The 26,185-nt window shown below is 32.5% G+C and overlaps 1 protein-coding gene across 2 annotated transcripts in view; it reads left to right on the top strand.

Annotated features, from left to right (window-relative positions):
* Mdga2 (MAM domain containing glycosylphosphatidylinositol anchor 2) overlaps nucleotides 1-26,185 on the top strand; it is an 839,948-nt gene that overhangs the window by 688,226 nt on the left and 125,537 nt on the right. For both annotated transcript variants that reach the window (XM_063247142.1, XM_063247137.1), the window contains exons 11-12: nucleotides 19,868-20,045; nucleotides 24,123-24,143. In XM_063247142.1, the coding sequence (XP_063103212.1) occupies nucleotides 19,868-20,045; nucleotides 24,123-24,143 (199 nt within the window). The remainder of the gene's footprint in view (nucleotides 1-19,867; nucleotides 20,046-24,122; nucleotides 24,144-26,185) is intronic.

The following is a 26,185-nucleotide window of genomic DNA, read 5'->3' as shown; positions in this document are numbered from 1 at the left end:
AGATTTTAGTCCAGTATAAAGCTACTGACAGTTCTGTAGCTTTCCTACCTATTTCCTGACAAACTTTTATAATTTGTTAACAACACTTTTACTATGCTGATGATTTCTCAGAGAATTACCTGACATGATCTGGCTCAGAACTTCTATTTATTACAAGTGTTTTGTCATTCAGCCTATCTATTGGGCTGTTTTGTTGCTTTGTGGCAGTTACTGTGGTGGTATTCAATATTTTTCAAAGATTTTTAAAAAGTTTCAAATCTATTCTTTTTTTTTTTTTTTTTTTTTTTTTTTGGTACTAAATATCAAAATCACTTCTGTTTCCCTGAGGATAATTTTGTTGATTTTAAATTGTTATCCTCTGCAGTTGGATTAAGGATTTAACGTTTATTGCATCCTCATGTTATAGGTTGTTTTCATTGCAATGTTTCTTTGACATGGTTGATCTCCTCTATGAATTATACCCATGCCTCCTGGAAGGTAAAGATTCCATGTCCCTGTCAGCCCTCTTTGGTGCTCATAGTATGCATAAAATAAACTGAAGTTTACACCATAATTTCATTCCTGCTACTTGAGTTTGAAAATCAAATAGCAAGTGTTTGGTAGAAATAGGTGATCTCAGGGTGAAGCCTTTGGCATCACAGTCTAGGTCTGAGTCCTTCCTGGGTACCCTCCTCCCTCCCAGGGAAAACCTTGCAACTGAGCTTTTGAAAGGCTCTTCCCTTTTACTCAGTTTGGGGAAAAAAGAATAGAGAGGAAGAAAATACTCAGATTACCATTCACCTGTAAATGTTGCTGCCCACACCTGATTTGTTTATTGATATGTTTTTTTTTTTTTCCTAAAAAGAATAAGCCTGAATAATGACTGACCTGTTACAATGCTGTGAAGAGAAAAAAAAAAAAAAAAAAAAAAAAAAAAGCATCACCTGCTAACCTGTCTCCAGTTTGTGACGTGACCTATTTTCATTAGGGGCTGAATTTTCCTCCAAGCTCTGTCTGTCTTATTCTTGTTTTGTGGTGTCCATGATCGGGACTTGGGAAGAATTAAAACCACTGTTAGATTTCTTTTTTTATTGAGAATGATGTTATGGACAGTTAAATCTTATTTTTTGCAAAGCTGAGCTACAATTTTTATCCTGTTCCCAGACTTGTTAATGCCACTTGTCTAATTAAAAAGACTCACACCTTCTGTTTTTAATTGGTTGTCTGACCTTGATGAAACACGCCTAGAAAAATTACTTCATTGTTCTGCAAACACTGACCTCCCCTGTTTCAATTGCTGTCTTCTCATGAAGTATTTGTGCGTAAACTTGTTTCCCTCCCATTTTCCTTTTTTTTTTTTTGAATTTTTATTTTATTTTGTTTTTTTTAATCACTATTTTACTGGTACAGTTTAGATAAGATCACACTGATATGGAACTTGTATGCAGATTCTTATTTTTCCCCATTTCTCTCCCCTCCCTTCTGCTCCTCTTCCCTTTCTTTCTTAAGAAAGTTTTGTTTTCCATTTTATCTTTTTTGTCTTCCTTCATTTTTACCCCCCACAATGTGCCCCTTCCCATTTGAACATTTTCTTCTTATTTCACAGTATCTGTTATATATTTTGGTCCTTCTTTTTCACTTCTGGCTTCTCACACCAGATAAACAATGCTACATTTACACATATGTATCTGTTATTTTGTTTAATAGTATGGTCTAAAGGTGCATCTATTTAACTCGAGAGCATTTATCTTTCTTCATATACATGTACATGTATATGTAACATTTCTTCACTCATCAGCTGATGGGCATTTGGGTTGTTTCCAAGATTTATCTATTACAAACTGTGCTGCTATAAACAAGGGTGTGCCTAACTGCTGTGATATGATGCTTTTAATTGTCCCTGGAAGATACCAAGAAAGAGGAGAGCCAGGTCAAGTTGGACTTCTATTCGAGTTTTCTGAGAAATCTCCACACTGATTTCTACAGCAGTTGACCCACTAGCATTTGTTATTAGTTGATTTCTTGACAATAGCCATTCTTCCTAGAGACAGAATCTCAGCACTTTAATCTGTATTTCTCAAACAACCAGTGATGTTGAACATTTTTATATATTTATTTGCTGTTCATAGTTCTTCATCTGAGATAGATGCTCTGACAGAGATGCTCTGACAAAGATGTCACACAAAGACAAAATATGGTGACCAACCTGGGAGGCTGCAGCTTCCTGGGCACTTGCCCTGTGTGTGCCAGTGAAATTTGCTGCCAGGCTGCAGTAATCTCTGTTTTGGGGAAGGCAAAAGAGTCAAGGAGCCCCAGATTCCTAATCTATCCTGTATGGCTTGAGTTAGCTGCACTATTTCAGTCTGTAAGTTTTTGGAAAGTTCCCGGTTATGGTCCTGCTCTACACGCAGATGAGAAACACACAGGTGGCCCTGTGGGATGAATAATTGCTTTTTAAAGTCCTGTGCCTATGTTTTGTTTGATCTCCTGGCCTCTTATTTCTGATTTATTTTGGCATCAGGATTTATGTTCTCCCTTTCTTTCAATGCCCTATGTTTTTAGTTGATTTTTTTTTTTTTTTTTTTTTTTTTTTTTTTTCTGAGTAGCTTCAAAGTGGTTGCTCCTCTTTTCAGCCTTTGGATCCTTCTTTTTCTTTCAAGGAAACATTAGACATTCTGTGATTTTATTAAAGCTTTGGTATTAAGTCCCTGCACCAGCCCTTTTCCAAAGGCTGATGGCTCCGGGACTTCTCAGACCTAATTGTTTACTTATCCTTGCTAAAAACAGGGGCTCTTCTAAGTTTACCCTTTAAACTGAATGGTTGTCTTTCTTCCATTTTGCAGACCAGAAGGAAACGGAAATATTTCTTTCACTCTATTCCATTTATCAATTCTAAGACATCACTAATTCTTTTTTTTTTTTTTTTTTTTTTTTTTTTGTCTTTTAGAGACAGGGTCTCTCTATGCAGTTCAGGCTGGCCTTGAGCTCACTTTGTAGCCCAGGCTGGTCTCAAACTCCCCATGATCCTCCCACCTCAGCCTCCCGAGTGCTGGGATTACAGGCCTGAGCCACCACGCCCAGCTCATCACTAATTCTTGACAATTTGGTGTTGAATGTTCCTGAAATCCTATCATTTTAAAAAATCAATTTCTACAAACAACATCCTTCCAAACTCTGGCTACAAATTACCAGTCTCTTTCTCAATAAGCTCTTGTCCGTCTCCAAATAGTTGTCCATAATTAGCCAAAATATTTTCATTGCTTATATTTTTCTTAATAGTTTTTGGCAAACTGTATATATAAAGAATTTTTTCATATGTTTTATACCACTCTTCCATGAATTTAACTTTTTATTTATTATTTCTAGTGCTCACATTTTAAAACGTCTCTAATAATTGAATTTTTAAAATATTACGATCTCTGAATTTTTGGTACTTTTGAAAAACTAACACACTCACAGGTGTAACAAAAATTCTCAAACATTAAGTTTTCACACTTATGTGGTTTTATATCTTACTATGAAATTCACATCTAGCCTGCCATTTCTTTCTTTTCTATCCCTCTCTCTCTCTCTCTCTCTCTCTCTCTCTTTCTTTCTTCTTCCTTCCTTCCTTCCTTCTTTCTGGCAAATCTTCCATTTTACTAAATTGGATCCAGATAGCAATAATTCCCCCAGTTAGGTTGTATTGTATTACTCATGTTATACATTCCAAGCATATAGTCATACATGTTAAGGGATAATTTATGTTATTCTCACTATACTCTTTCAAAACCTATGTCATTTTCAGTCAGTAATACTATAGTAATAAAATATGTTATTCCTTGAATTCACACTCACATGGATTATTCTGTGGCAAACATGCACGTGCTAGCTCTTTCAAGCCTCACAAAAGCTCAGTGAAGAAAGGACTGAGTTAGGTTTTAAATTTTTTGAACTACGAGTTGTTTGACAATAGACTCTGCATAAATGATGTCCAGTAAGTATATCAATCAAGGACATTGTGTAAATTTTTCTGTTAAAGGAGAATATTGTTTATGTTAACTATTCAAAAATATTTCAAATTATGAAGAATAAAATACAGATATGAGGGTTATACTAAATTGAAGTAATTTTCTAATGTATTCATAGTCCAGGACAGAGTATTAGATTATATACTTAGTGAATACAAATATGATATTTATATAGAATAATATAGATGTGGAGTTCATATACTGCTAATGTACACATTTTAGGATTTTCTGAAAACAGTTAAAAAGTGTATGCTGTATTAGTTGTTTCAAATATCAATTTATTTTGTCTCATATTGGATGCATATATATTGCATTTCTCTAAACAAAAGACTCTGATGATGAATTACTATTAAAATAAATTTTGTTGGAATGTTGTAGAATAATTTCAGTAATTGTTCCTTTCATTAAAATTGGAATTAGTTTCATGTTGTAAAAAACAAATGTAGCTACTTAAGCAGGGATAGTTGATGGCATCTCTTTACGTAAGGTAGACAATGGCTTTTGTAAATGTTGCTTTTAACTGTGATATATGAGACAGATAATAAAAATGTAAGTTTTATGGCTGCATGGTACACCTGTAATTTAGGACACAAACTTGTATTTTGATGTTTTTTCTCTTTAGAGGTAAAATTTTACATTGAATATGCATCATACACTCATTTCCACTACAGTATTATATTATCATATTACTCATCTAATATTTATTTCTTCTTAACCTTTATCTTTCATTGTCAGATGATATCGCATGTCTACAGAGTTTAGTTATGCAATGTGTTTTATATATATATATATATTTTTTCGTATATATGAAATATATATTATATATTTCATATATATACTACATATTTCTTATATAGTATATAGTTATATATAGTTATATAAATATGAAATATGTAATATACTATATATCTCATATATATAGTATATTATATATTATATATAGTATGTTATAGTATAGTATAATATATAGTATATTATATATTATATATAGTATATTATATATAACTATATTACCAACTATATATAGTTAGTAATATAGTTAGTATAGTAATATCTATAGTTAGTAATATAGGTAGTATACTAACTATACATTACTATACTAACTATATTACTATATATTATTATACTATATGTATATTACTATACTAACTATATATTACTATATATAGCAATATTACTATATGTAATGAGTACTATATATAATTATAATTATATTTTATATATATATATATATATATATTACTATATATAATGAGTAATTCTGAGCTAAGTTACTAAGAAGCCTTGCACAATTCCATTCACCTCTTTGGGACCATCTGAACTTTTTACTGAGCAAAATATACCTTTGATAATCTGATGGTTCCAGAAGAATGTGAGACATAGAGACCTGACTCGAGTTGTACCAATGACAGGAAAAAAACCAATCATGCCTAGGGTAGTACAGCTGAGACTCAACCTGTATATCCTAAATGTTTGTTACTGTACACCAAGATTCTCTGATTATCACATAGTATCGTTATGTGATTGCAATAATGTTTTTACGTTTGTTACGCATTACAAATTGCAAACTGATAATTTGATGGAAATAATGTTCATAAAACCAAAATATTAACATTTTCTAAAATAATTTATTTTATAATTTACATTGAGTTAACCACGCTATTAATTTTACTATACCTTGGATTTTGTTTGAATATATACAACTAAAAGAGTAAAATAGTAGATGCTTTGATATATATGTTTTTTACTTAGCACATAAAATCAGTTTATACAGCCCTGGCTGTTGTTGATATAGTGCCTCCCATGTTATCAGACACTTAAGTTGGTTTTGTTGTTGACTGTGTGTTACTTTTTTGCTGAAAGGCTCCCTGAAATAGCTTCAGACAAGTATCAAGGGCTAGAGCAAGTCATGAACATAAATGAATGAAACCTGTTTTTCAAAGAAAAAGAATACAAACTTTCCCAGCTTTTTAGGCCTTCTTTGTAGTCTTCCCAGAAGCAGCTAGGTCATATGACTACACTAAATTTAAAAGGATATTCAGAGATATAGCAGCAGTAAAAATTGCATTATCTTTCTAATGATAAACAAGGCTGGGAATAGAATGGCCCTTTCATATGTATGTATGTATCTATGTATCTATGTATGTATGGATGTATTTAGAGTAATTATTGTACCTCCTTAACCATACGACTGCTAAAATAAGACTATAATTCGGGTAATATTTAAATTCTAAAATTATTAGAACTCAAAGAAGATTCTAGAGTGTAAATCTGTATTAAGCTGTGTCTTGAGTATGTTTTATGTAACACTCCTGTTTTTATCCGCTCTGCATTCTACTTCCAATGTGTGTATATGTGCGTGCGTGTGTGTGTGTGTGTGTGTGTGTGTGTGTGTGTGTTTTACTTAAATTTGAACCCACCAGGATGTTCATAATGAGCTACACCTCAAGTCATTATTTGTTTTGAATTTGGATCAGAATCTTGCTAACTTTCCCAGGGTGGGCTTTGAACTTTCAATTCCTCTGCCTCATTCTCCTGAGCCTATGAGATTATAGGTGTGTATCTCCATGCTTGGCTTTCAATTCTAACCTTACTACTGTATAATACAAAAAGTGTACTCTGTTTTCTCATTATTTTTGCTTACCATGCCGACCTAAATTTTTGAATGAAAAAGAAATCTATCAGTTGGTATTGCATAATCACATCTATGAAAAAATATTGACATTTTTAATCCAAATTATAATGTGATCCTAATTTCCAACACATTCGTGTAAGCATTGTGTTTTTTCTTAGTTTTTTCCTTCTAAATTCATACTTTTGAATGATGATGGTTAAATTTTTATTGTTCTCAATAAATGAATTAAACTACAGTACACCAGTATACCTAAATCTATGTATCAATGTGGTCTATTATAGAGAGTCTCTAATGTATATTAACCTGAAGATTTTTCCCTAAGTATGTCAAATTGATTTCAAACTGGATACCTATTTAAGTGGTATCAAGCTGTAGTGTCTAGCAAGTCTAACTTAGGAAAAATTGTAGACTTCATTTAAATTACATAGTTCATCAAAGTGTATAGTGAGGAGTCCAATAGTGCTGATATTGAATACAATAAAAAATCAAAGAATTTGAACAACATAATAAGTGTAAGCTGACTTAGTGGCACATATAGTGATCATAATTCAGCAGAAGTGAGAAGTTCAGAAAAAGTCTATTAGAGAAAGGTATCAAATGAGATGTGGACTTGACAGTTGACATTTGCAGAATGAAAGCTTAAGACTATTAGCAACAAATCCAGAAGTTAGCAATGGTAAAATATTCTATGGATATACAGAATATACCTAGTTATTCATAGTTTTTAGTAAATGAATGACACTCTCTTATTTCAGAAAGTTTTTTAAAATGAACCAACATTGAAAGCCCTAAATACTCAAAACATACCTACTAATATATTTTTACTTCATTGAAATTCTAACTTATAAGAAAAGAATGCTGACTGAGCTGCTTAAGTTCAATTTATCAGAGCTGAAGTCTCTAACAAATTAATTTTTAGGTGGAGGTATCCTTTCACCTGCTGATACAAGCAAGATACAGAAATAATTAAACTTATATCGTTACTTGACAGGAAAAAAATTCCCCTTTTCAGTAATTTATCAGAACCTTCCAAAACAAGTGTTTTTACTGTTATACATAGTCTCATGTAATTTTCAATATTGTTTTGTTGTAACAGAATTCATAAATGCATGGGGGATGAGGTGTGTCAGTAATACACACTATACAAAATACCCTGTCACTTAGTGATTTATGTCACAGTTAAGAGAATAAACTCAGCCCAACCAGAACACACATTTACTGGAGTTCGCAAATAAAATTCTTAAGCAGATTCTGAACTCTTTTAAGTCAAGTCTCACTCAAAACTTTTTAGAGTCCTGAAGATAATTTGTCTCACTCTATCACCCATTGCTGTGTAAACATGATTAGGCTTTCTGACCCTATGTGAAAACATCATTTGTGATTTTCCGAAGAATGTGGATGTGGTACATGTTGGTAAGGAAAACCTGGGATAATGACACATTAAATGTAGTGCCAGAAAAATGAAGAATAACGATAGAAATTAAGAGAGTAGTCTCAAAAATGGAAAATGTTGCGTTCCTACATCCTGTCCGTCTTTCCAACTGTAAGACTCAATAATGTTTCTTAGTTTATCACTTTCCTCTACTGAGGAAATAAGAATAATAATAAATTCAGTGTATTTTTAGAAAGGTTAAATTAAAATGTGTAAAATCTTTAACAAAATTCTAGCAATAGGGAGCCCTTAAAAAGTAATTATTATTTTTTTTCATTTCTTTTAATGAACAGAAATACTTTAGATTACAATTCCCAATATCATCCCAAACTGTAGCTCTATCAATTATGTAAAATGGATCAATTGCACTGATACAAGCTCAGGCTTTCTGATTTCTAGTAGTGGAACAAGAAACATAAAATATAGAAATCATTACTGTGTCCTCAGTTCATAGCAGAACTGTACAAAGTTTGATAGTACAATTTGTACAAAAATCATAGAAGACAAAGCCCTCTAAGTTCATAATTCTTGTATAAAGAATAGTACAGCTTTCAAATTTGTTCCTACAAATTTAATTATAGTGTCGACAGTCCCTTGCTTATTATGATGAGTTGACTTAAGATTTTTCAGCACTAGGATGGTACTGAAGTGCATGCAGGCAGTAGAGACAATGGTTTGAATGTCTGGCTTTTCAGGGCCTGCAGTGGGCAGTAAGAGACCCTGTCGTGATAGGGTGAAGCGGTGGAGAACCACAGCTTCCATCGGCCACACGATCATGAGCGTTAATAAGTGATACTTCACAGAATGCTGGTTGCAAAATTGTGAGATCAAGTGTGCTAAGTGTATTATTTGCATTTTCATTTCACAATATTTTCAATGTATAATGAATTTATCAGTTGCAACTGTATCATTAGTAAAGGAGCACCTTTATCAAAATGTTAGTGTACTGTTGATGCATTTTTAATTTATCTTACATATATTTAAGGTATATAGCATGAAGCTTTGATACACATATATGCAAAATAAAGTGAGGAATATCTCCTGGAAAACTGGCATATCTTATCATACCACAGAGTTACCACATAGGTATTTGTGTGGGAATGTATAGTATTGAGTACAATAATATGAAATACAGTTCCAATGGTGCATGTTAGATGCTATTTATGTCACATAGCTAAATCTATATATTTTGACCTCCAAGTCCCAAATTTCTCCATTCTCAGTGACCGGCTTTCCATTGCCTCTGTATTTGAGATTATATTGAAGTATTTTAGCAGCTACTTTTGTTAGTATATATTTGTTCTGCATGATAATTACGTTTATTGTATGGAATTGGTACATTTTGCATCTTAATTTTACTTCCACTCCCCACTCCCAAACACTCATCATCCCTAGGTCCCCTCAACCTCTGTGAGGTCTATCTTCCTGTTGCTTGCCATCTATCCTTTATTTTGATTGTTAATCTTTTTATATCTTAGGCTTCTCTTATAGTAGAAATCATCTAGTGTTTTCCTGCTGTGTCTGATTGACGTTATTTAGCATTATGGTCTCAAGGTGCATTCATATACAGGTGACATGACCATGCAACACTTTGTTCTCTGTTTCGCTTAGGACTCTGGACTTCTCCATGTTGTCACAAACAACAGAGTTTCCTTTTTAGGATGAGTAATATTCCATTTTGTGTGTGCACATGTGTAGGATTGTGTATGTATGACAAAGCTATCACAGCTTCTTTATCCATTCAATCACTAATGGACTCTTAGATTCTATTTCTTTGTTATTATGGACAATGCCACAAATGATTTGGGTATGCAGCTGTGTTCATGAAGTGGCTATTTCAGTTCCTTTAGGTAAAATCTCAGAAAAAAATATTCATTGGTTATATGACAGTTATATTTTTAACTTCTTAGGGACTGTCTTAGTTACTTTTTACTCATCGCTGAGACAAAATACCTGAAGCCCAAAGTTGGGAAAGGAAAGGTTTATTACTTACAGTTTTTTGGAGGTTTCAGTCCACACTCAGTTGGTTCCAAGGCAGGCAGGCATAACTGGGCAGCAGTTCATGGTGGCTGCAAACAGCAAGCCAGAATCAGCAAAGAGCAAGACACACCTTCTTCCTGCCATTACATCACATCCTGGCTCCACCCCTGTGTGGGTGGAGCACTGAAACCCTCAATCCAAGCACTAAACAATGAAGCATCACAATGCACAATGCAAACTTATGAGGCCTGGGAGCCACAGACATAAACCATGACAGGGACCTCTGCATTCTTTTGAACGACTTCACCAATCTACATTCTCACTAGTAGTGTGGAAGGGTTATCTTTCCAACAGGTGTCTTGTCATAAAAGCTATTCTATTCTATTAAGTATGAGACAGTAGGTAGTTCATATTGTTTTTATTTAAAAATTTTGATAGTAATATTGAGCACATGCTGCTCTATCTAATAGCTGCTTTTATTTGTTTTTGGAGAAATGTCTATTTAGGTCATTTTATTACGTTTTTCTTAGATTGTATTTCCTTTGTTTTTGATACTTAGTTGTTTTGATACTTAGTTGATACTTAGGGATTTTTTTTTTATATATTTTACATACACATATGGACGCTCTTTTCTGATATGTGGTTTGCAAGTGCTTTTTTTTTTCCCAATGCATTTTTTTTTATTTTCTGTATTTTCTGTGGCAAGCCAGCCTTTTAGTTTTTGAAATACTACTGTATTTTTAGTGTGTTACCTGATGCTTTTATGCAGGATATCCAAAAAATCTTTGCCAAAAACAATATCAAGAAATGTTTTTCCTTATGTTTTTGGGGGGGACTTTTATAGACTCAGATCTTATGTGTTACATCTTTAATCCTTTTTGAGATAAGTTTTGTATATGATGAAAGGTAACAATCCAGTTCATAGCTGTCCACACAGCAGTGACTCACTAAGAAAGACAAAGGAGGAAAACTTAGAAAACTGCATGAGACAGCGAAAGACACACTGAATCTCCGGACGCAGTCAATGCTGTCTCTGTCTGAGAGATGTTACATGATTTTGTTTTGTTTTATACTCATAACTAGTAGTAAAAATATAGAAATCAGAAATACTATGGGGTATGATTATTCAGGTCCTATAGGCTAAATTGGTAAGAAATAGTTGTCCATTATCCATTAGAAATAAGGCAAAATTCAAATAAAAAAGAGTATTTCTTTTTTGGAAGAATCAAACTGATGATTATGGAGTCCATACTTTCTTGAATTGCTACTGAATTTAGCTTTCTAGTACTTCTGAATTTCATAGTGTAGCATCCTTTGATGCTTCTACAATCAGAATTGACAAATAGTTTATGCATGTCCTGTTATAGATTTTGGTAGTTAGAATATTACAGAGTTTATCCTCTTAAATAGTAGAAGTATTAACTAGCTATTTAGATTACAAATGGTGGATATTACTCCCAGGTCATGGTTATCTCAGCTGCATTATTTGCATTGGAAAAAGATTGTGTCTTTTAATTCCAACTTAAATATGGATCCCTAGTGCTCTCTGAAGCTTCCTTTTGATTTCAGTTGGATGTGCACTGAGCACCAGAGGTGGTACACACTTGTCAGTGACCTCTCACATCTATGACAAGGGAGATGCAATGGAAGGCAGGAGATGTCACTTTTGTCCATCAGGGGATGGCATGTAATTTACAGTCAGTAGATGTTGATACAGCCTGTTGAAGGACTAGTCATAAATCAGCCTGTCAAAACTCCCAGCTGACTTTCAATGAATGCTATTAAGTCTGATTTAAATAGTATAACACAAGCTTCCAAAGATATATGACAGACAAAAACTAGTAGCATCTGTGTAACTAAAAAAGACATTTCCAAAATTGTTAATACTATGAACAAAATATAATAAAATAAGTGTTTCTCTGTTAGGATAAAAACTGGATCTTTCTTAGAAGACTAACAAAGATAATAGTCAATGTTTTGATAATGAAGGAATAAAATTATGTAACTAGATGGACACATGTATGTTAATATTAGTAGCAAATAAATATGATGTGCATTTAAAGGTATTTTAAATCCATGTCATACGTCTTTCATCTGAGCCTAAGACAATTTGATTTTCTATGTTTTTGACAAATCATCTTAGGGAGTTTATATTCGGTGAGATACTCATAAAATATAGGATTTGATCTCTGTAGTACCTGGATTTTTGACATTAGCTATTATTTTTGCTAGCAATGTGGCTAATAAACATGAATAGCAGTTTGCTAAAAAAATGTGTTAGTAATTCTCTTACAGGGGTACATTAAAGTAAGTGCAATAATCACATTTCTATGCCCTATATTCAGTAGGTTCATCCCCTCCTTTCCTTTAGACTCTGTTACCCAGTACTTTTATGTGTAGGTCATGATGCTACTGAGAAAGCCTCAGAGTCCAAAGGAAAGGAAAAGAAAGAAGCTTTGCTTCCCTGTTCACATTACAAAGTTTGCAGATATTTTGTTCAACTCTCTGAAGCTAATTTTATTTTTTTAAAATTTAAACAAAAATAATATGTTTTTTACTCCTGGGTCCTTTTCAGCAACAGTTTTTAATTATGCTCTGTGATAAAAATAACAAACTACCTTTTTTAATATAATGTAATTTGTAGGGGATTAGGGAACTTTAAGTCTACCCCTTAGGTCACATAAAAGGCACATATCTCTTAGAAAAGGGATGGATTTTTTAATTGACATAAAAAATATCTTAACAATTACTTTCATATCGACATGGGGACAGCTGTGATCTGGGACTGTCATCTGTAATTATGGTTTGGGTCCCACATTCTCTGAAAGTTTTGTGGTTTTACCTTCAATATAAAGGATAATTTTGCATTTTATTTTGTGTATGTGTGAATGTTGCATTTAGCTTTCCATTTTTGCAATTTGCACAGCTCACTGATATACAATATGAAGCATTTAATTGCTTATGCCTCCAACTACTGAAGTATATTCTTTCATTACTGCTTTAAATTAAAGACTGGGAATCAAAGTTATTGCTTTTTTAATATACATATGAAGTTACATACTTTGGAGTTTGTAATAAGGAGCAATATCAATGTACCTGCCAACTAAAATTTCTGGAATAGAACATCTCACTATAACGATACAATTCCTACAGTATCTCCTTGGGGAGTGGGATGTACTACAAATACTGTGTGTTATTAAACTTACATTAACATCCAGAAACTATACCTTGCATAAATGTGTGTATTTTTAGATAATAGTAAAATAGAAACTGAAGAGGATCCCAGAAAATGGAAAGACATCCCTTGTTCATGAATAGAAAGAACAAATTTGTGAAAATAGCCACTGTTATACAGATTCAATGCAACCCAAATGAAAATACCATTAACATGCATCACAGATCTAGAGAAATCACTCCTAAAATTCATCTGAAACCAGAAGAGACATAGAATAGCAAAGGCAATTCTAAGCAACAAAGGCAAGGCAGAAGACATCACAATCTCTGACTTGAAGTTATACTACAAAGCTACTGTAATAAAATCAACGTGGTACTGGAATAAAAACATCTGAAGATCAATGAAACAGATTAGAAGATACAACCACAACTACAAACACACTCAACCACCTTATCTTTGATAAACAGGCCAAGCAGGTTCCCTGGAAGAATGACAGTCTCTTTAATAAATAGTGCTGGAAAAACCAGCTTTCCATATGCAGAAAACTAAATCTAAAACTAAAACTAAAACTAACACTAAAACTATCACCATGCCTATCACCATATACTAAACTAAAATCTAAATGGATCAAAGATCTGAATATTAATACAGAAAAACTAAATCTGTTGGAAAAATCAAACTACATAAATTAGGTAAAAATCTTGAAGACATAGGGGAAGGTAGAGATTTCATGAACAGGACTCAAACCACACGGGAAATACTTCCCCGAATCAGTAACTGAGATCATGTCTTATTAAAAAAGTTTCTGAATGTCAAAAGAAACATCCTGCTTAGTGAAAACAAAATCCACAAATTGGGAAAAAATCTTAGTGAGCTGTCCTCAGACAAAGGACTTCTGCATAAAACATAAAAAGAACCAAAAAAAAAAAAAAATCAGATCCCTGAAATTCAAAGACCTAATCCAAAAATGGGCATTTGAGATGAATACACAGTTCTCAGATGAAGAAATACAAATGGCAAATAAATACATGAAAAAATGTTCATCATCATTAGTCACCAGAGAAACGCAAATTAAAACAACACTGAGATTCCAACTCACTCCAGAAGAATGGCCAGGATCAAGAGAACTACCAACAACAAATGCTGGAGAGCAAATGGGGAAAAAGGAACTCTCCTGCACTGTTGGTTGGAGTGTAGACTGGTGCAACCATTGTGGTCGTCAGTCTGGAGATTTCTCAAAAACCTGGGATTGAAAGTCCCACTCGACCCAGTTATTCCACTTCTAGGCATATTCCCAGAAGAAGTGAAAACATCATACCACAGTGATACATGTGCACCTACATTTATAGCACACAATTTGTAAAAGCCAGATCTTGGAAACAACCTAAGTGTCCATCAAGTGAGGAATGGATAAAAAAGATGTGGCGTTTTTATACAATGTAATACTACTCAGCTATAAAGAATGATCACATTGAGATATTTATAAATAAATGGACGCAACTTGAGACCATACTCATAAGCAAAATAAAACTCACATGTATAAATACCGTATAGTTTCCCTAGTGTAAGAAATGGTAAGTGTACATAAGATTTTATGGTAATCTTGATACCCCATTACATTCCTTGAAGCCTTATAATGTTTTCATTCTTTAGTTGGAGTGGTTTTATTCTCTTTTATTTGATTTTATTATCTGTGATGGTATGAACAACTATTTTGAAGAAAACAAGACATTATGATAGCCATTGTTGATTTATTATCATCTTGCATTGAAGTTCTACATGCTTTTGTTCTTCTGTTTCCATTGGGTATATCATGTTGTGTCTTATTGTATTTTAGTATGTGATGATAGTATACATAATTTTTTATGGAAAATGTAATATAGTAGCCATTGTTCATTTTCTGTTATTTGGTTCTGAATGCCCTGTAATATTTTCATTCTCTTGAACGCTTTTTTACTATTTTGATATGTTTGGTACTCTTGTATGTGAAGGTATGCTCAACTATTTCAAAGAAAGAGACATTCTGGTAGTACTGTTAATATCCAGGTGTCTTATGGTAAAGTGCTGTGTTGCTTACATTGTTCTGTTCTGATCTGTTTTGTTCTGTGCTCTTCTTTTAATCTCTTTAAAATAAAAGAAAAAATTAAAAAAGAGAGAAATGGTGTTATCTTAGAATTTGGGAAGGAGTTCCAAGAAAATTTACATTTGGCTGTCTCTATTCTTATTCTTCATGTATCCCTTTAGAAAAAGAGAAATATTTCAGATGTACATGAAATAGTATAATCATGATATGTGTATCTACTATCATTTTAAAAGAACAAAAACCTTAGGTCCTTTGTTTACACTTTGTAATTTCTTTTTCTTTCCATTTTTTAAAAAATGTATAATTGAACCCAAGACCTTCAAACTGTTGTTTACCCCTGGTCCTTTTTATTTTTTATTTTGATACCAGGATCTTACTAGTCAGCAAACAAGTTGCCCAGGCTGGGCTTGAACTTATAATCTTGGCTCAGTCTCCCAGTCTCTCTGAGATTGCTAGCTTTGCACATGCCAAGCATATTTTCCTCTCCTGCCATCTCTCTACACCTATATAACCAATATCTTGAACTCAATGTTTACTTTTTATCGTCATTTCTTTTATGCTATGTGTCACTCTTCTTCAAAATGTGTAGATTCAAGTGAAATTTTATGTCTGCTCCATAATAAATTTTAGCTGAATATTTCTGTTCTGAAATTCATCCATACTGATGCAAGTAGCTTTGCTTCCTTCTTCACTCTGCATTTTGCATTCTGTTTTGTGGGAAATCTACAATTTGGGTTTTCCGCTTTATTGAGAAATATTTAGACCATATTCTGTGCTTTCTGTGTCATGAATATTCCTGTTGCCAAGTAGAAGAGTTTGACTGCTGATATCGTAGTCTTGTTTTTGTTGATAGAGTGTTCTGCAAACTTTTGCCAGTTCACATATTCAAGAAAACATTTCTGAAATCCAGTTTTTCATGAGGCGTCTGAATTTGGTGTGCAGAGGCACTGTGAGATTTCCCCTTTTATTACAACTCACCTTTGCAAGTTAAATTGCAAAGCAAATATCCTTAGAAAATAGTAGCTCCTTCTGCAGTACATGGAAGATTTGATGATGAATATAGTAAAATTGTCTCCTTTTGGATCACTGGCTGGACATATTTTTTTACTATATATTATTCAATGTTTTAACTATAAAATGTTTTAACTACAAGGCTTCTGAGTTCCGACATACAATCAACACACATTCACCATCGCCCTGGACACTTTGGGATTACCCCATGGGACTTTGAAGGCAAGAGGATGCAGAGCTATGGGATGATTCATGATGTCTGCTGTGTCATGAATCCATTTCTTGCAACTTTAAGCTCCAGGGTCTGCTGGACACAACTCATGACACTATTGAGGTTTACTCGTTAGCTTGTAAGTGAGCTGAAGTCCTATTCAGGTTCTCCGCCTTCTGTACCAGTTCTGACACACATAAAGATTCTCATTTGTTCGGAGTACACCCAATGTTAATATTAGTACCATTTTAAAAATTCTATCAGGTGATAAGAAGCAGTGTTGTGATCTAATTTCCATTTTGATTCATTGTGATGCTGGGGCTTTCTCTAATTAATGAATCATTGGATTTCCTCATCTATGACATAACTTCTCTTATTTGGCTCATTTTTCTAATGAGTTCTTTTTCTTTTTCAGTTGTAGGTGTTTTAATGTACTCTGGTTTAAATTTTTGAGTTGCAAATATCTTTTTTAAAAAAAATCTGGTTTGAATTTCTTCTGCTTGTTTATTAAGGGGCACTAATAAAGACACATTTTAACTTGAATGTTAAGATTTAGTATTAATTTCAAATATTAAATTGGCTAACTGATCAATCTTCTTTGTGATTCATGGTACTCTTTCCCATTTAAAACATACAGTATAGTGTGGTCAAAATGACATACTTCTGTATTTTTTGCAACTGATTCCTTTGACTTTAAAAAAAATTGAATAATTTTTTCAATTAAAAATTAAAAACTGATACATAGCATATAGAATTTATATATTCAAGAGGTACAATGTTATTTTTGGTACATATGCATTGCACAATGTTTAAAGCAGGAAAAACATATTTCCTTCTCCTAGTTTACTTTGAAATTTAAATATTTGATTCTCATCAGAATGAGTTAAAATACTTTCCCACATACATAAGAAATTTTATGACCCATAATTTTCCTTCCACTATGTGGACAACAACAAACCCCACAGATTTACATATGGGATTTTTTATCTTCTATTCCGTTATTTGCTTTGTTATTTGTGTGAGTATGTATTAGTAGCACATAAATAAGAGATTTTCACTTACAGAAATATATCATTTCAGGCTATATGATTAGGATTAACATATCTACAAAAAGACAAGCATAGATATGTAAATATAGACACATATACATATATATGTTCAACTAGTATATACACATACGACACACAAGCATATGTACATATATGTGTATGTCGTGTGTGTGAAGAGAGACAAAGAGATAAAGAGACAGAGACAGAGAGAGAGATAAATGACAATAGCAACCAAAACCCTAAGGGAAAATGGGAATGCCAATAAATGGAATGCCATATTCAAACTATTTTTGCTCTCAGCTGTTCACCAAGTGAAACAAACTGGACATTTAATTTTAATAGTTTGTAAAGTTTGGGGGATAGGAATGCAAACCCAAAGCCTTTCCAAAGGAAGGAAATTTCTCCACTTTAAACTGGAGACAAAATGGTTTCACAATCAAAGTGAAAATGAGCCGTGCTATTGATGCCCATAGGAAGATATCAGAAGAAAGGTGCATGTATGAAGGAATATATATTTGTCCTAAGCCTCAAAGAATTTCCAAGAACAAAATTTTAAACTACATGGTCAGCACATAAAAATAAAAAAGTACTATGTACCACGATACCACAAATTTCAGAAACGAAGATAGCAGACATATATTTTCAGACATTTAAGCATAAATATGCTTATGTATATTTACAGAAAAAGTAATGTCTATATGTCAGCAAAATAAATATATATCTTTGCTAAAAATAAAGAAAATATGAAAAGTTGCATAAACCAGCAAAAACTTACAATTTAAAAAATCACTATTTATAGAAGCAAACAAATATGTTATCCTTTAAATTTAATGAATTATATGCATACATTTGCTGAAGAAAAATTTAAATTGCTAGTAAAAATCATTCAAATGAATCTTTCATAAAGGGAGAGATTTATTGGTGGGAAAGTCAAATATAAGGGAGATAATTTTGAATGACAATATTGAGTATTCTTTTTCATTTGTGATTCTAAAGAAATAATTTAAATATATAAATGTATTATTAATAAATTATTTGATACAGTTTCTTTCAACCTTATTTGTTGGGTAGATCAAGTTCTTTCCTATTCCTAGCTTAGTAACTAAGAGTTAATTTTGTATAATTTTCCCTATCAAATACATAATTGAAATATATATTTTTTCAATTAATTACATTAACATATTTCCTATTGTTAAACAATTCTTCCAGCCTTGTGAGATAAACCAAAATGGATACAACATGACAGATAGCTAAAATGACGAATTGCGTTTGTGCATATGCAATTTTTCTTTCTTGTGTCATCTTTAAGGTTTTTAAAAAGATTTTAGCAGTTATTTTTTCTTTTGTAAATCTCCAGAAGATTTTAAACATGATCTGAACTATTTATTTCCTGAGTAGTTTGTGCTAATCCTGTAAAATAGTACAATGATTATGCATTCAGTGTAGGAAAATTAGTTTTCAGCTCGTTCTTCACAATCAGGTCCTCAGCTTCCTTGCGTTATGTGTACTATTTATCTCAACGTTATCATTATATGTGCGCAACTTTTAAATACGATGGTAAATTCCTAACCTTCATCCTTCTTGTAAAGGTGTGTTCTGATTGCTTAGAAACAGGTTCCTCACAATGTTTCTTTATTAATCTTAATCTGTTTGTCATTTTCAAAATTTTCTCTATCATATGTATGATTATGTTAAATCATTTTAGGGTATTTGTTTATTTTATGGTTCATTGTTCTCTTGTTTCACTTGAAGTTAGGGAACCAGTCATGTTTTATAACCCTAAAGTTTAAAATGCATAATAAAGTTGTTTTGTATACAGTTAATACTTATAAATACATAATGAAGAAGTTGCAGGTATTCAACAATAGTATGGCACTGATAAGTAACACAATTCCACTTATATCTCTCCAAATCTCCAGATTAAAGGGTCCAGGGATTTAACTCAGAGGTGCAGTGCCTGCCTGGCAAGGATGAGGTTCTGAGTTTAATTGCCGCTACCACTCCCCCCAAATCCCTCCTCCAAATCTCCAGATCAAGTAGTCTTACTTGAACTTCCTGAGTCAAATATATTAATATTGCATGATCTGTTAATTCCATTAAATTCATTTTTATTAATTTCTTATAATTTGACACTTATCAGAAGACATGTACAAAATTCATTGTCATAGAAACTTGAATAAAATGTACTTATATATCATACTTACTGGATAAGCTTTCAGGTTGTTTTTCCATTGCCTTAGAACACAGTAAGTGCCTCTCAAGAAAATGTTGGAACATAATTATGTAACTGATTTTATCGCAGGCTGGACAGCAGCGTTGGTGGGAACAGGAGATTAAAATAAATGGCAATATACAAAAGGGAGAATTAATTACATACAACTTGACCGAGCTCATTAAACCAGAGGCTTATGAAGTCCGTCTGACTCCTCTCACCAAATTTGGTGAAGGAGATTCAACAATTCGTGTTATCAAATATAGTGGTGAGTAGACATTTTTATAATGTATTTGCACATTAAATTGTATACAATATTTGATTTGAAACTATCTACCAAATTTAGTTCTAAGCAAAATATAACCAAGTGATTTTCTGGACTGTCAGCCAACTGATCATAATAAGCAAACAAAACCGGAAAGCCTAAGTTATCGTAAATTTCAATATTTGATTGCAAACATAGAGATACTGTTAATATAGTAAACGTGGAACCTGTGTGATGGGTGTAGCATTGCTTCTTCATTTTCCAGCCCACAAGTTACGATACAATACGTCTCAACATGTTAACTTTTCAAATTTTTTATGACTTTAAAACATGCCATTAGGAAGTTAGGAAATAAAATCAAATTCCTCCAATTTTTAAGCAAATCAGTACATTTGATCACAAAGCAACTTTAAATTTACAAAAAATTGGACAAAGAGCGCAGATTTCTCTCCTGATGCCATTTCTGTGTTTATTAAAATCTTACATTAGGGCGGCAATTCTGCTCTGGCTGACTAAGGAATAGCGATATATTATTGAAGGCAGTGGTTTACATTAGGGTTGATTATTTATGGTGTGTAGTTACATAGATCTTGGGAAGCGTTTATGGTCACTTCTCCACCATTTCAGTGTCACAGTGAAGAGTTTCACTGCCTTGCCACGACCCCTGCATTTTACTCTCTTTCCCACCCACTCGAGCTCTTACATCTCCTGACTTTACATTGGTGCTATACTTTCTCCTTTCCAGAAAGTTGTATAGTTCAAATTTAATGAAATGTAGTATTTTCGGGTCTGCTTATTTTCAATCACAATATACAGTTAAGGTTCTGTCTCCCGTGTGCTTTGTGACTTGATGTGCTCAGGTTTTTTTTTCTTAGCAACTAATATCTTGTTGAATAAATATTTCAACACTTACCTATTCACCCATTGAAAGGCATCTGAATCACTATTTTCTTGTTGCTGGTTATGGCAGTGGTGATGGTTGTAATATTTAAAATACTGATATGAAAAATGCCTCCCTGTGTTAGTGATACTCTACTTGTATAAACTTTATACTTCAAATATACCTTTTGTATTTAAATGTTTGACTTGAGTAAACTAGTGTGGAATTTTTTTCTTTTTTTCTTTTGAACCGGGTCTCAAACACAGGACCTTGTGCTTGCCAAGCAGCACCATGCCCCTGAGCCGTACCCCCACCCCTAGTGGAGAAATTAGATGTAAAAATTTTTTTTTCCTGCAATTTACGTTTAAAGAGCAATGGCAATAAGATGTCTTTTTATTTTAATGTCTATTAAGGCTCTGTACTTTCTGAATTGACCTTTGTGTGCATTTTAGAGCTATAACATTCAATTCAGTTATCTACCTCCAGAGTCTTCAATGTATTTTTCAGGTTTGCATGAATCATTGAAGAAATACAAGGCTGACAAAAACATGAAAGATTTATTTAAATTAAAAAAAATATTGCAGTAAAAGACACATAGTCATTTATTCATCTCAAACTATTCCTCATCTTTTCAAGCATACTTGTCCCATCATTCTCACCACTTTCTGAAGCAGTTCTGAAAGTTCTCCTTTGTATGAGCAAGCTATGATAAAAATTCAGTGAATGCTACCATCCAATGTCACCCAGTGGAAAGGCAGGCTCCTAAAAAATCACAGTGGATCTTCATTCACCTTGTTCACTGGATTGAGTACCATGAAACTTCTGGTTCTTTCTCAAAGTCAAAATAACCATAGTAGGTAAATGTTTACAACCCATTCTTGACATCGAGACAGCCACAACACTGTAACAGAAGACACTACAGAAAGGAGACTTTCAAAACTGCTTCAGAAAGTACAAAGAGCGAGGGAATGAGTGTGTTTGAAACAAGAACAGGATTGCTGACGATTTGTCTTTTACTGTATATGTTTAAAATTTAAACATTCACCTTATATTTACTACTTACCTTATATGTCATGATCGTTTAAAAGATAATAAAATACATTTTTACAGCTGCAGTCGGCATTTTATTCAGTGTTAACCCCAGTTTGTCTAGTTAAGAAGAAAGCACTGAGTAACATCAGATGTGAAAAATGAAGTCAAGCTATTAAAACACAATAAAATAGTTTGTGTCTGCATTTAACTGTATTGAAAATTAAGATGTATATTGTATAGTAGAATATTTGTAGGTGATAAGGCAATAATATAAAAGTGTTAGAATCATTTTATGTAAATATTAGAAGTACTACCCCCCAAAAAGGCAAATTTATTGTTCTGAGCTTCATGATTCCAGGAGGTGGACAACTAGACACCATCGTATACATTATTTTAAGGTTTTATAAAAATATGGATTATTACCTTTTCTGTCTAATATTTATGCATTCTGTCCCTAATGTAAAATTACAAATTACATAATAGTGAGACTTTGCATTAGAATCTGTCCATTAAAAGACAAAAGTTCTAATATCCAGAAAGTCTTGCTGTCTTGAAAACCGATTGGGAAATGTGACGCCTTGACTAGAACTAGAATTCACTCTCTGTGACAGTGTCTGTTTATTTCTTTCCTAAAATGTAGGAGACCATTATGAGTTTCCTTAAAGAAATACTGAAAATATTCATAAGCTCAAAGTTTTACTGAAAATTATGTGACTACCAACTAAAATGAAAAAATACATGTGACAAATAGTTGTCACTTATATTTTTAATATTTTTAAATTGTCCTTTTATTTTGAAGATGTGCATACTAAAAGATGTGCATTTTTACTAAAATTACTCTTATCTAATAAAGTACTAAGAATTGTGGACCCTCTATTAGTCTGCTTGGAAAACATGCTGTAGTCTGGTTGTAATTTAAGCTGAGAGGGGTAATCCTGGCACTCTGAGAAACTGAAGCAAGAGGTTCTCAAATACAAGGCCAGCCTGAACAATTTAGCAATATAAGGATCTATCTCAAAATAAATAAAATGGGCTGAGGATGCAACACGTACAAAGGCCCTGTGTTCTCACAGCTATAGAAGCTGAGAAGGTCAAGAAGGAACACACTGAATTCCTGTGAGAACTCTTCCTGACTTCTAGACATCCAGCATCCTCCTTTTTTGTCCTCATGTGTTAGAGAGCACCATCATGTCCCCTCCCCTTCTAAAAAGGTACCAATCTCATTAGATTAGGGACACATGTTATGACCTCATTTAACCTAATACTTCTCAAAAGACCCCTGCCTCAGTCACACATATGAATTTTGCGTGAGTGCAACTGAATCTGTATGTGACTCATAAAAGAAATACCAAAGATGATGGAAAAAACGAGCTCAATGAGCTACTTAGAATTTCAGATTGCAAATTTTTACAAAAATAGCTTCCATGTATGGTGAATTTGGTCAGCAAAATAGGTACAAATATTTATGTGCACAAAAATGCAAAATGTGTTACGTCAATCCTCACAGAGCAATTAGATTTTCACTTTAAAAATGACACCATATTTTGTAACTAAGAGAAACACAACATTTATAAGTAGACCAAGAATATTTACCAACTGCCTGACACTTGAGAACTCTGTGTGCAGGCATTGTGTGTATATGTGCTTTAATTTAATTAAGCCAATTGATATAGAAGTAGCTATTTGTTTTAGGTTACATGACATGATATGAATGTTTTGCTATTTCCATTTATGTCAGATTATTTTTATGAGAAATGGATGACAGCAAAAGCCAAAAGTATAATTTCTGTTGTATAATTACTTTTGCTGTTAGACCTTCTAAATTATACGCTGGCATCTGCCAGCCTGAAGTTTTAATTTGTGGGTTTTGTTTAGCATTGGTTAAAATAGAAAAGGTCAGCAACTCCATTCCTTAGAAAATGAACAAATCCCCTGTGCTATTTAACATTGATCTTTTTGGTACTTTGAAGTTTTGATTGCTGAGCTAGCAAGCAGATTGTATCCAGTCCTTTAGAACAAAATGGACTGTGGCTATAATTCTCCATGGCTATAGTGGGGAAAATCATTACATTTTGGTAAGAACTATGAGACACTGAATAGACCAATTAGACACTTATTTGTAAAACACAGTCGACTTTATTAATTTTTGTTTGTTTGTTTTCTTGTAGCTCCTGTAAATCCTCACTTAAGTAAGTATATGTTTACTTTTAGAATTGTACTGTATTTCATCACAAAGAAAATTAGAATATGTGAAAATACATATATTCATCAATTATCCTTCTTTGATTTAAAAGAGCTTTTTAAAATTAGTAAATCAGTCATTATATGTGAATTTTAAACTCAAGAGGATATTGTATATAAATTACTTACTATTGATAATTGACATTTATAAATGTTCATAAATATGAGTATGTAGAGCCATTTCCCAAATCTGGTTAAAATTTGTTAATTCTGTAAATGTGTGATAATTTTTTTCTTCTGCTTGATTGCATATCATTTTTTTATTGTAATATTTTTTATTTTCTATAGTCTCATAAAAGATTGTTATTACTTAGACACTTTGTATTTTAATAGTCTGAGCTTTTTTCCTGAGTAATTATATTAAATTCAAATGTATTTGGTCTGATTTAGGCTATGAATCCTGTAAAATTGTTACGTTTTAGAATTTTTTGTTATTTATTCTATAGTTTTCTTAAAGCCTAAGAATAAAGATAAAACAGACTAAGCATACATTTTAATATACATTAACAATATTTCCATATCATCTCTGGAAAACAACTTTGCAATAAAATGAAGATTTAGCATGAGAACTCATTCCTGAATGCCATTTCCAAAGAACCTCTTATTTTTAATGCAAGGTTAGGTTTTTGCAGGTTATGAAGAGTGATGAAAGAAGGTGAATTGGAAGAAGAATGCAATTGTATATCCGGCCACTTATTTCTGGATTTTTATTTTTCCCTACCATAACTGGAAGTCCAGGAAATAAAATATTGGATAATGAAATATCTTTATTTCTATGTAGCTCCCAAAATTGCTAAAATCACTTTGTAAATAGAGGGCTGTTAAAATGAAAGATATAGTTATCCTCAATTTATGTTTTTAAAGTTGCTGGTGCTCATTACGTCCATAATTTTAAGAGACCTTTCCTATTTAATATTATTAAACTTTTGACATGTTTATACCAGTGAAGTTTATTTTCATTATTTATTTAATATTCTTTATTCCAACAAAGTTTTTGCTAGTAAGCATCTTTGCATATATTTATAGTGCCAACTTTTAACAATACATCCCCAGTAATAGTTACCTTTTCCTTTTCAACACATTGTCCTTAAAGACAATGAGCTATTACTATTGCTTATATATCACTGTCTGATTTGAATTATAACAGCAATCATGATATTGTAAATAATTTGTCATATATAAAATAGCCTAAATTATAAGCCGCTTTCCTCATAAAATTTTTTGTATCCTTCACAGCTTACATTTTTTTCTTAAATTTTACATGAGAGATTTGTATATTCAGGTTTTGAATGTTCACATTCTTTTGTTCATTTTTGAAGACAAGATTATTATTATTAACCATCACTATTTTTTGGTATTGAGAATCAAACTCAGGACCTTGTGCTTGCCAGGCAGGCGCTGCATCACTGAACTATATCCTTGGCCCTGAAGATAAGATTTTTTTCTTCCTCTTAAAAATGTCTAAATTAAATTATTAAAATAAATATGTAAGTGGTTTTATAAAAATTCATTGTACATAATTTTAAATAATATATGAAATTAAATTTTGACAGAAGATCTGCAAACCAAAACTATCTTTCCATTTAGTCTCAGACATATGATCAAAGCAGAAAACTCCATTCCCAAGGGTTTAATACATCTAACCCACTGTGAAGGGAGGGAGGTACTCTGTGCTTTAGACGTTTCTGTCTCTGTGAACTACAGGGTATCTGGATTCTATTCTGACTTTGTTGTCTCATAGCTCATTTAGGTAATGAGTTCTCATCTGGGAGCTTTGTGAGTAAGGATTATTGTGATTATTGTGTAGAATCTTTCTTAGGTTGAATGATATAATGCTATCTTTCCTTTTCTCAGTTAAGAAAGTACAATTTAATTACATTTGTAGTAGATCTTATAAATTTCTTCATTTAGACCTTTTGTAAGCAAGTCACATCCAATATGAAAACCTTTGAAACCTTGTAACATTGCTATTTAGCTTATGAAAACTGAG

The sequence above is a fragment of the Cavia porcellus genome, unplaced genomic scaffold (assembly GCF_034190915.1).
Source record: "Cavia porcellus strain 051 isolate PalLab524CR breed Dunkin Hartley unplaced genomic scaffold, mCavPor4.1 scaffold_1, whole genome shotgun sequence".
Lineage (NCBI taxonomy): Eukaryota > Metazoa > Chordata > Mammalia > Rodentia > Caviidae > Cavia > Cavia porcellus.
Note: the sequence above shows the minus strand (reverse complement) of the source record. Positions and strands in the feature narration are given on the sequence as shown.